Genomic DNA, 13,308 nt, shown 5'->3' on the forward strand with positions numbered 1-13,308 from the left:
TAGGCTTTTTATGCTATTTTACACTGCTATTAATAAAGTATAAGCTTATATCTCGAAGTGTTCTGGGATTGTCCCTTTTTATAAATGTTGAAGTGATTTTAATTGTCAGGCATTCTATTACAGTAATACATGTTCTGATTTTGTGTTGGGATCTTGTCCAGCATATCCCATCTCTGTTCCATTAAATCTTAATGGGTACGGTGGGTTGGTATTTAGGTATTTATTTAATAAGGCCAATTAATCAGACACCCATCCCTGGCAGCAAGTTAAAAGATTCTTCCCTTATAAAGTGACGTCTGGCAAGGCTATTTAAAACAAATCTTGGATGCCAGAAAGCCTTGCCAGACGTCATAATTATTTGTACCTCATATATGTAATGACAAATGCAGCTCAATCCTCAAGAAACTAAAACAACCCCTTTCGACGGGTTTCAGACTTTCTGATCAACACTTAAACCAAAGTTGACCCGCCGTCTACCTCACTGACTGTCTAAAACAGGGTTTCAAATTAGCGGTTGTTCGACCTTTTAAACCAAACTTCCCAAACCATCTCAAAAATAATTTTCATTTTTATTATTCATGACTGCGATGTTTATTTTGTTCAACCGTTAAGATTTACACCGAAAATCTCCAAGGCAACAATATTAAAATCGTATCTGGTCCTCCATTTCAACTTCTGAAGCAAGGTTGTCGGCTCTCCGAACTTTCCCGAAGGCCTGCGTGTAACATTGATTGCCGAGTTTATGAGCTTTGGTCCTTGCTTGGAAGTTGCCTCCATTTTCAACTGGTTCCTTTTCACCGCATTAAATCATGATGAAACGTTGACTGAACAGGGAACCGCCTTTCAACTGGTTCCTTTTCACCACATTAGATCATCATGAAACGTTCACTGAACAGGGAACCGCACGGGATTTCCGAATCAACTCCGAGGGTATTCCGACTGGAAGAAGAAAGACCGATCTTTTTTTAATCATGTTTTTATTTTTATTTGTACTTCTTCAAACAGAAAAAGGTCGGCGAAATTAAAAAATCATCAAAATCGTTTTTATTTTTATTTCAATATCGTGAAAAACAGGGTCGGCGGATCCGTAAACCAACTAATAAAAAAAAAGTGGCCTAATATAATAAAACATTTACCACTGATCTGTTTGGATTTCAAATCCTTATTCTAATGGATGAAAGATAAGAACATTATATAAATCAGATGCATTATGTAAGAAACACTAGTTGTGGAAGACCATGTTATGTAGCAAAAACTATATTTACATAATAGGTAAACATCATGCATTTTTGTTAAAAACTCTATTTATGAAGAGATATTTAAATTTGTATTTACAAATGTACATTTAAAAGTAGCTGTTTGAAAAACACAATGTACAACAAGCTAATGTAAACAAAATCAGAAACACATTAACCATGTTAACAACAATCTCTCTCTAAATCAGTGTTTTTCATTTGTGCATACTTAATAGTTCATTAGACTTAAAATCTAGACCTAGATTTACTATTGATTAACATAGAAATTGTCAAGATTACCCTGCAAAGTTTTGAATGAAATGAAATTAGTACAAATCTAATTGCAGCTATCCAGGTTATTCAAAATTTATCAAAAAAGTACATTTAGTATATTGTATCAAGTTATGACATTTCCCTTACAGATCTAGAGAGGGAACAGATATAGATGAATATGTATATACACAGGAAGAATAATACTTGCGATGTTTGTACAAACAATTTCAATCTAGCATTGTGCTTTAAAATGTAAAAATACACTTAAATGAATAATTCTGAAAACACGAGTTGATCTCATCTGGTCATCTAGTAAATGGTTTTAATTAATAAAATGCAAACATATTATTTCAAGGTTAATTGATTACTGAACGCATCGAATTTACTCACTTGGGCGCTTATGGCATCACAAAAAATAAACTTGGTATGTTTAAGTGAGTGTATACCAGGTTGATGCCACTGATGGTGGATGTTTCGTTTACGAGCTTACACCAGCTTGATAGTCAACAATTCTCTGTTGTCATGAGCTATTATTTCTTCGAATTGCTTGTTAACAAAAGTCTAAATCATCAAAAGCACTGAGGTTTGTACCCCTAGCCGGAGGTGATCAAAGAGCATTATTTTCAATAGTTCTATCTAAATACACTGACATTATATGTCATGACTCTTTCAAAATTAACACATCTATTAAGAATTGAACACTCGTAAGAGGTCTTGCTACATATTTTGGCTTTTTCTTCCCATGACGTTCACACATTACATATGTGTAATATAAAAGATTGCTTTCACTAGTATATTGTGATTCATGCACATAGATCATTTAAGTGATCAACTCATTGAACAATGGATTCCCAATATCTTATCTTATTGATTGTTTACAGCTGTCTTGTACTTGTTGTGTACAGTATTGTTAAATTATCTTAACTTTTTTTATTTATAGCATGTCTGAAGAGTTGACATATCCCTACTTGTAACTGCTGTCCTTTCTATTTCATCTGCAAGATCTGCATACACAAAGTCTTTTCGTAGACCTTTGAGAAACTCAATATATCCCTGTTCATGTTTACGTAACAGTAATGTCATTAACTTCCTGTTCTTTTCCTGAGTGGTTTTACCAGATTCTATCTTTTCCCCATCATCAACTGACAATACCTCTCTTGTTATTAGATGATCTACTATGCTCTCGTGTTGTATACCAGTGATGACCTTGAGGAAATTCTTCTGTAGACGAACTTTATACAATGGAATATTCCAGTCTGATAAGTCTACAAAATATAAAAAGCTTTTTTTTTTCTCAAAGTGACAAAAAATGTAAACAAAAATCAGGCTTGGTGAATACTTGGACTATTGTACCGGTCTGGTCTCGATAGCGGATTTTTTATTTTTTGTTTTGATTGACAGCTTATTGTGTCACGTGGTTAATTAGCCTTCAATACATGTAAACAATTGATTTTGGCGAACATGTCAGCATGTTTATACCTTTAAAACAGCAGGATTTAAAATTTAAAAAAAAATATATAATTCAATGAACAAAAAATTAAATCATTTGAATTATTTCGATTCCAATAGGACAAAAACGGTCATTAAAAAACTGAAGCGAGAGTGTGTGACTGTTTTTTTTTACCCCCCCCCCCCCCCCCCACCCGTTAGATAAAGCTTAAGCATTTTAATAAATCTATGGCTTGCAGGGATTATTTCGGGAATAACCGTTAGAACAAAAAATGTTTAATAATTTTAATTGTCCAACCAAACATTTGCCAATTTTACTTTACATATTTTTCTCGTGTTAAGTTACCATCAAATCAAAAGTTGATATTTCTTTACTGAGGAGCCGCCATATTGACTCGATGAAATCAGTAATATTCGAATAATGCAATACAATAGAAAATTAAACTAAGCCTACCTCAAAAATCAATTTAAATACCATATTATACGAATTTGGATGGCTCACGTAAAATAAAACTTTCAACTCTGGGGTTTTCATTTGTATGACGTCATGTTTTGAAATAACTTAAATGCGCCAAAATCAGTAATATACTTTCACAGAATTTAATTTATTTTTATTTTGTTGATTTCTTCGAGCTCTTGTGCATTATTTCTTTTTATTATGCATCAGAATAAGAAGACAAGTTATGTTTCTCTTTTTAATTGCAATTTTTAAAACAATAAAATCAGCAAAGGGTTTGCAACTAGCTTCCAATACATTTGGATTTACATGGAAAGTGTATTGTAACAGCCATTATTATGTATCTCTGAGTCTGCAAAAGAAGCACGTCATATTAGAATTAAGCATTTAAACAAATTGAATATATTTACTAGAAAGAAATGCTTTATATGGGGATGTACTAAACGTAGTAATGCCGATTTAAAACTAGGAAAATTAATATAAAAAAGAAGATGTGGTATGATTGCCAATGACAATGAATGAGACAACTGTCCACAAGAGACCAAAATGACACAGATATTAACAACTATTGGTCACTGTACAGCCTTCAACTATAAGCAAAGCCCAAACCGCATAGTCAGCTATAAAAGGTCCTGATATGACAATGTAAAACAATTCAAACGAAAAAACTAACCGCCTTATTTATATAAAAAAATGAACGAAAAACAAATATGTAACACATAAACAAACGATAACCACTGAATAACAGGCTCCTGACTTGGGACAGGCACATACATAAATAATTTGACAGGTTTGAGCATGTCAAGTTCTTCTTTATTTTAAGATAATCATCGAATTTCTTTTGAAAGTTAACTATTTTCGTTATTGTTAAAAAAACACATTAATAAGTGGCCAATTAATGCTATTAAAAACAATTATGGTCGAAATGGCGGCTCTTTACTTGATCACTAAGAAAACAATGTGTGGAAGGTCGATAGATTTTAATTAATTTTAATAACAACAATAATTGAAATCAATGTCGACAATTTAGTCGGGTCTCATAAAATATTTCAAGAGCCTCATTGTTTTCTAAATTTCATGTTTACACATAAATTTCTCAAAAAGAAATCTAACTTCGCTTCTCTTTGGTCAGAAATACTTTAAAACATTTTCATCAGTTTCTTCTGTTTATTATTGTTTAAATATGTGTGGTAAAACAGACTTTTTGTATTGGGATGGTGATATCGATTTTTATTTGATGGGGATTACACTGATGTTGATACTGCGGATTTTTCTCACGACGATGTGCCATCAACACCATCAAAGATGGCTAAAACGGTTTTCAGTCCAGTAATTCCTCAAGTGTTATGAATGAATATACATCAATGCAAGTTCCTACTTACAAACATTTATTTCTCACCAATGCAGTAACTTTACTTTGCCTATGTATGTAGAAATTATCAAGATTATACCTTCATTCTCTGCAGGTACTAATGCTGCAGTTTGGGTCATTTCTTGTGAATCACATTTTAAATCATTTGCAAGCTCTTCATATCCATAGGCATCTAATCCTTCAACAAATACACCATACGCAGGTTCTCTCCTTTTAATCACAATATCCAGCAATGCTTTGTTCTGGTCATCTTGTCCGGCATGTTGTTCAATACGGCGTCTGTCATCTACTGATAACACCAGATGTGTCATCATATGATCTAAAATCTGGCTTGTTTCTATTTCTTGTATGATTCTGTTTTCATTTTCTCTGATTCTGTCTGTAAATGAACAGATGGGAAAAAAAAGTATAATGAATCATAAAAAAAAACAATGCTTAAAATTATCTTACATTGCTGTTGTATATAAAATGTCATTGCCCGAAAACTTATCATTCTTTTGAAAGAAAAGCGCAATGAAATGAACACAAGAATTAAATAAATTTCACATTCAAAATTTAAAGTAAGATGTATATTTATATAAAGTAGACATTGCATAATTGACAGTGTACCTTTTAACCACTATTTGTGTATTGCAATGAATAGTTATAATGAACATGTATTTTACTCCATTGGTCATCTTAATATTCCAAAGAAACAATACTTGATTTAAACCATTTTGAACATTTAGTAATGACTTTATAATATATTGATGTCAATAAATTCGAAAAGAATCATCATGTAACATTATCAGTATGAAATAAAAGGATGATAACACATTACCCTTTCCAATAAATCTTTCTGTTTCGCATTTTTCATTGAGTTCGGTATTTTTGTTATTCTGCTTTTATCTGCAGCAAGTTTTGTTGGAGCTGACATGTGTCATGTGTTATTAAGCATGTATTAGGCAATTAGTGGCCACGGTCTGGTAGCAACAAATTGATTCGTGAAACATTAGTTAAGAGATTTTTGCTTCAACACATGGTGAGGTACAATAGACCAACGTTGTTTGATATATTTCTCTTGTTGTGTGTAATTTCATTCAACAAACATAACGACAGGGGTATTGTATAATACTAGGCAAAACTATTTTACAAATAGTGGTTTAGCTCTGATTCTAAATATGTCTGTTATAAATCTATGATATACATATTTCCTGTAATCATGGTAATGAATAACTGATTTTAATAATAATTATGTAGTGGTTTTTTTTTAATTACTCAGACCGTTCTTTAGTATTACCTGTAACAATTTCTACTACTTTAAGTGTATTAGTATTACCTGTAACAATTTCTACTACTTTAAGTGTATTGGGATCCACATCAATCACCATGTTCTCTAAACAGTTTGCTCCTCTCCCAATATTTACCAAAGCTTCTTCAAGAACCCGTAGTGTAGGTTTCACTCCTCTGTCTTTCCTCCAGGTAAATAATACTTCCTTATTCTGGGCTGGCGAATCACGATTGTATTTCACTTTTATGTTCTCTATATCTGTGACTGACAATCCAAGTTCTGTTCCTAGCTGAAAGACCATATTACCAATCAATGGTGCTACTTTATCTAATATTTCATCTGTAGGAATGCAATCTAAGATATCACCAGGAATACCTACAGGAGAAAAATATCCAAAATATTTCCAAATAAAAAAATTCATACTCGCTTGAATATTAAAGGTGTAAATAAAGGCAACAGTAGTATACCGCTGTTCAAAACTCATAAATCCATGGACAAAAAACAAAATCGGGGTAACAAACTAAAACCGAAGGAAACGCATTAAATATAAGAGGAGAACAACGACACAACACTGAAACTTATTGATTGATTTGTTAAATTGTTTCCACACAAAGTAAATAATACAAATATCTATCACCTACACTTCTGTATCATGATGTTTAATTTAAAGTATATAGTTTACTTAAATGATTTAATATTTCTAAAGAGAGGACATAACAAAGTCATCAAAGATCACAAACAAATAATTTTGAAATGATAGACGTAATTAGAAATTTGACGAAATATAAGAAAAATCTGAAAGAAAATCTCAGTATTTCGAATGCTTTTACAGTGTTATGAACAATTATGGTTCATCATAACAAATAGATACACATGGTACATCTCAAAATATATTATGAGGACAGAAAAGCAGTTGGAGAAGTTTAAAATCTTAGCTTCCACTAAAGTTAAATGCATTTCATGTTCGCTAGGGTGAGCTGACATTTCAGCTGATGAAGTCAGTATCAAAACATGAAATGTCATTATTCTTTTTATTGGAAATTAATCTTAACTATGTTTTTTTGGTTGTTGAGAATATGAAGTAAAATGTCATATCCCAATAGTAAGGGGTATATCATGGTATACTCCTGTTCATGAGAGTTATTCTAGCAACATGCACAATATCAATAAATGTATTATTGGCAGTTTGTCATCACAATATTAAGGAGTATATTGAAATAAAATTTCTTTTGTAGGGGCATTACTAATTTACAAATAATTTATCAGTACTAATTTTAAAATTTGACAGAGACCTTGATGATATAATCCTATGATATGAATTTAATGAAATGTTGGCATTAAATTTTTTCCAAGGGGCATTACTCTTCTAAAAATAATTGATCGGCACTGATTTTCAAACTGGCCCAAGAAATTGCTGATAAAAACCTATGACATGAGCTTCATAAGAATCTGGCAAGAATTGTTAACATAAAAGCGCTTAATAAAAGCAAAAGTAGTTCACCGCTGTTCAATAGTCATAACTTGATTAAGCAATTAAAAACATATCCGGATAACAAACTAAACTGTAAGGAAACTCATCAACTATAAGAGGAAAACCACGGAACAACAGAAACATTCAACTACACAAGCAAACATACATAGAAACATACAGTTTGATATCAACTGCCATATTACTGACTTTGTACAGGACATTTCACTAAAAAATGGTGGGTTGAACCTCGATATATGGCTAACTAAACCTGTCGCTTATATGGCAATTCTAACCAGATGCTTCGCAGGGCGTAGCTTTATACGACCGCAGAGGTTGAACCCTGAACGGTTGGGGCAAGTATGGACACAACATTCAAGCTGGATTCAGCTCTAAATTTGGATTGTGATTAAATAGTTGACACAGCATAGGTTTCTGACACAGAATGACTGTGTTCTAATGAACTTAAAATTTTTGTTTTCTCTTAGAGCAATTCACTATGCTGTTCAATATTAATCCTCTCTAAAAAATGTTTGAAGAAATTTTCTTTTTATTTATGAAATTTCAAATGAGAAAAATTGAACCCAATTTTTTAATCACATACTCCTTTCCCTTATTCCAAAACTAATCTCAGTTAAAATATTCTAATGGAGTTTGCAACAATAACTACTCATTTAAATACATCATAAAATATTAAGATGTTAAAAAACTGCTTGTTATCACTGAATGGTAAAGATTATTTAAATTTATCAGTTTGTAGTAAAAAGTGAATATACATTGTATATTGTATATAACAAAGATTTAAGTTGATTCTGGACAAAGAAAGATAACTCCAATCAAAAAAAATCTTACAATAAGATATTTCTTGCTTACTTTTTTGGACAAAGAAAGATAACTCTAATTAAAAAAAAAATTGCTATTTCACAATATTGTGAAATTAGATATTTCTTGCCATTGCACAATACTGTGCAATTGAAAAGACTTGCTATTGCACAATACTTAATATAATAATTTTAGATCCTGATTTGGACCAACTTGAAAACTGGCCCCATAATCAAAAATCTAAGTACATGTTTAGATTCAGCATATCAAAGAGGCCCAAGAATTTAATTTTTGTTAAAATCAAACTTAGTTTAATTTTGGACCCTTTGGACCTTAATGTAGGCCAATTTGAAAACGGGACCAAAAATGAAGAATCTACATACAAAGTTAGATTTGGCATATCAAAGAACCCCATTTATTCAATTTTTCATGAAATCAAAAAAGTTTAATTTTGGACCCAGATTTGGACCAACTTGAAAACTGGGCCAATAATCAAGAATCTAAGTACATTTTTAGATTCAACATATCAAAGAACCCAACCGATTCATTTTTTGTCAAAATCAAACTAAGTTTAATTTTGGACCCTTTGGACCTTAATGTAGACCAATTTGAAAACATGACCAAAAGTTAAGAATCTACATACACAGTTAGATTCGGCATATCAAAGAACCCGAATTATTCAATTTTGATGAAATCAAACAAAGTTTAATTTTGGACCCTTTGGGCCCCTTTTTCCTAAACTGTTGGGACCAAAACTCCCAAAATCAATACCAACCTTCCTTTTAAGGTCATTAACCTTGTGTTTAAATTTCATAGATTTCTATTTACTTGTACTAACGTTATGGTGCGAAAACCAAGAAAAATGCTTATTTGGGTCCCTTTTTGGCCCCTAATTCCTAAACTGTTGGGACCTAAACTCCCAAAATCAATACCAATCTTCCTTTTGTGGTCATAAACATTATATATTTAAATTTCATTGATTTCTATTTACTTAAACTAAAGTTATTGTGCGAAAACCAAGAAAATGCTTATTTGGGCCCTTTTTGGCCCCTAATTCCTAAAATGTTGGGACCAAAACTCCCAACCTTCCTTTTATGGTCATAAACCTTGTGTTAAAATTTCATAGATTTCTATTCACTTTTACTAAAGTTAGAGTGCGAAAACTAAAAGTATTCGGACGACGACGATGACGACGCAGACGACGACGCCAACGTGATAGCAATATACGACGAAATTTTTTTCAAAATTTGCAGTCGTATAACAATACTAGACAGGAATACTGTACAACATGTACGAACTGTGACGCCCGTATATGACACGGAAACCAGGCGTAAAAATCATACTTTATTATCCTGGCGGCATTGCAGTGTTTACAAAATGCATGTCCAGGCATCAACCAGGCGTAAACTTGGCATAAATTAGGCGTTACTCAGGAGTAAACCAGGCGTAAAATTAGGCATAATATTTAAATGAGTACGCCTGGTTCACAAAAAAATAGGCGTAATATGCAAATGAGTACGCCTAGTCAATAAATAAACCAGGCGTAATGTCCTTACATAATACTACACTTATTTTAGTTCAGTGTATTAACCTTGCTGTGTACTTTTGTGTATTTGATACAAACTTCTGTACTGTTGTTTTTATTTCTTATTGTTTGACAAAAAACTTGAAATATTAACCATTGAAAAAGCTAATATACAAATAAATACATTTTATGCAGACAATGGCTCAAATAAGTTTAAGTTTAAATAAGAATTATGACCATTATTTTTTCTTGAAATAAAAGTAGCATTTTAACTAAGTTGTTTTTGAAAATTATTGTCTTTTGAACTAAAATATAAAGGATAATACTGCAGTTTAACTTAAACTAAAGTAAAATATTTTAATGTTATTATCCAAGGATAAAGGTTTCCGGATTTCAAAAATTCTGATCGAACAAAATACTTAATTATACTCACATTATTATTATTTATGTATTACTACTTTCCTTTTCTTTCACAATTTTCATTAATTTATTTGATTCAGTATTTCCAATTTCAGATTCTTTCAAAAAGCACAAAACAAGCACATTATCCCTGAATATATGATGCTGCCATGTGTCCAACTCTTGCAAACTAAAACCAAAGAGCCAAATTTTGAAAAAAAATCCCATGATCCTTTAAACAAAGCATTATGGGTATTTCTAATTACGCCCGTAAGAAAATTTACGCCTTGCTGATTTCAATTTACGCCCGTAAGAAAACTCACGCCTTGCTTATTTCAATCTACACCAAGTTTACTGCTTTTTTCTACGCCCGTAAGGACTACACATTTACGTTTCCTGCTCCCTTACGCTTGGATCTAGACACGTAACTACCACTTACGCCTGGTTTAGGCCTTATTTCCAGGCGTAATACGCCTTATAATTTCGTACTGGTAACAAACGCAAGAATACTCAACACAGAGAAACACATACATACAAATTTGTAAAGTAAATTACAACATATAAACCGCAGAGTAGCAACATACACCTCCATGAATTTACTACAGCGCACCAGGACACAACAACAAATAAACTGCGCATCACATGTAAGGATTAACACCACAAAAACTGAAAAAATTTTTGTGACGATTTTATTACTGCAAGATTTTTTTTAAAATAAAATACATTGTAGATTTTTGTTATTATATAAACACTTACATAAGTATTACATTTTGTTCACAAGAATATTAAAATATCATTGTGTTTGTGATGACGTTATTATTTGTATTTCTAACCATGTTGCAAATTGCTTGTTCTTCCAATTCAAAACTGTGTATAAACAAACCAAAAAATCCTGTGCATATAGTGGTTCTAAAGTGAAAATCATATCAATGAAGTAGCTGATCATGTTTAAGACCAAACAGGAAATTTATAAAATTTCAATCCTGGTATCTATGATGAGTTTATTTACAACCACTGGGTCGATGCCACTGCTGGTGGAGTTTTAATTCCCCGAGGGTATCACAAGGCCAGTAGTCAGCACTTCTTTGTTGACTTGAGCATGTTGAGTTATCATTGATATGTTCATAATTATAAATTTACTGTTAACAAAACTTTGAATTTTTGAAATGCTAGGGCTTTTCTACCTCAGGAATACATTACCTTAGTTGTATTTGGCAAAACTTTTAGGAATTTTTGGTCCTCATTGCTCTTCAAATTCGTACTTTATTTGTCCTTTTTAACATTTTTTGATTCGAGCATCACTGATGAGTCTTTTGTAGAGGAAACGTGCGTCTGGCGTAAATATAAAATTCCAATCCGGGTATCCATGATGAGTTTATTTACATGGAAACAAACAACCTAAACCCACAACACCGAAGGCTAACCACGAGTTACTTGACTATACTGACAAATAAGACATACGTAAAATGTAACACAATTACTAAATTCAAACCAAGGAAATAAAAAGACAAAATATCTGCACAAAATAACCAATCAGACCTAGACGTAAAAGAAAGTAACAACAAACCCCCCAAAAGCAGGATAAATAAATAATACTGCACCACATCATCTCCAACAGCAAACATAAGATATACAAAAATATCTAATCAGACTTCAAGAAAGAAACATCAAAACTAAATATTTACATGGATGCTGGATATATAAATACCGAGACACTTCGTATAGCAATGCAAATTAACACTCAGCAAAACACTTATACTCAGAATCCTTTTTGGTACTAGGCAGACTAGACAACGTAAATTGTAAATCACAATCTAAGACGTGGTAAAAGATTAACCAATTGGTGATGGCGTCCATAAAATTTGCGGAGTATAATTTGTTATTTTTTTTCCTAATGAATCTGTTAGGGCAGTTTCTGCATAAAGAGCATATGAAGTCCGTAATATCAGTTTCATCTGTCAAGAAGTGTACATGATGCAATTTTTTATATAATTAATGTTTCAAATGGGCATTGGATCGACACTGATCTTTTAACAGGAAATTACTGATACAAACCTATGATATATGATTCATAAAAATCAGACAGGAATTGTTCATACGTGAGCACTAACATGACAATTCAGAAAAATACACAAACATACATGCAAACTGATGAAAGGACGGACACCGGAAATTTATATGCCACCCGCAACATGTTGTGCAGGGGGCATCAAGTATTAGGCATAACTATCAACATTAAAAACATCAAACAGTATCTCTAACAGTCATTATATGATACTCACAATGTCAGGAAATATATCAAGTCATATATAGTGATACACATGCAATTTTAAAGTATAATAGTTTTACTTGCCAATGGGTGTATCACAAGTGTTTGGTATCCAAATAACATTATCATATTCGTTCTACTCAAACATTATTATAAATGCTTGTCAAATACAATTGGTAGATACAAAGGTTGAAGATGAATCTGTACACACCTCTAAGTTTTTTATACTTTCGTGGAGACAATATAGGTGTGACTACTTATGATCCATTTAATCACAATGTTTTAATTGCAGTTTGTTAAATATCGATCTGGGCATTAAGATAACACCTAAAACAAGAAACATGCAAACAAAGTTATATATCTCTTTTCAACTGTTAGGGGTTTATATTAATTAATTAATATATGTGTTATGTTAGTTTGCATTCTTTGGCAGTATTATTTAGAAATACTATATGAAAAATAAGACACTTACTAGATTTTACTCGTTTTCTCCTCTTAACCTGCAAATAAAGTTATACAAAACATTAGTGCGTGCATGCTTCATTGTACCAAGTCAGGAATATGACAGTTGTTGGGTTAGTTTCGTTTGATGTGTTTTACCATCTGATTAGGGACTTTCCGTTTTGAAATTTTCTCAGATTTTTGTGATTTTACTTTTTAGTTATCTTCTGAACTTGATCGAGCAGAACCTACTTTTCAAAATACTTTAAAGACAATTGTTGTATAAATCGAAATTTGTATTAAAATAAAGATTTGATTAACAACATAT

At 31.9% G+C, this 13,308-nt stretch overlaps 1 protein-coding gene across 1 annotated transcript in view; it reads right to left on the reverse strand.

The window, feature by feature from the left end:
• Positions 1-214: 214 nt before the first annotated feature.
• Positions 215-13,308, reverse strand: part of LOC134699495 (uncharacterized) — a 427,645-nt gene continuing 414,551 nt past the window's right edge. The window contains exons 16-19 of the mRNA XM_063561099.1: positions 13,012-13,039; positions 6,105-6,431; positions 4,866-5,165; positions 215-2,773 (exon numbers count right to left, since the gene is read on the reverse strand). Of these exons, the coding sequence (XP_063417169.1) occupies positions 2,439-2,773; positions 4,866-5,165; positions 6,105-6,431; positions 13,012-13,039 (990 nt within the window). The 3' untranslated portion in view covers positions 215-2,438. The remainder of the gene's footprint in view (positions 2,774-4,865; positions 5,166-6,104; positions 6,432-13,011; positions 13,040-13,308) is intronic.

This window comes from Mytilus trossulus, unplaced genomic scaffold (assembly GCF_036588685.1).
Source record: "Mytilus trossulus isolate FHL-02 unplaced genomic scaffold, PNRI_Mtr1.1.1.hap1 h1tg000070l__unscaffolded, whole genome shotgun sequence".
Classification (NCBI taxonomy): Eukaryota; Metazoa; Mollusca; class Bivalvia; order Mytilida; family Mytilidae; genus Mytilus; species Mytilus trossulus.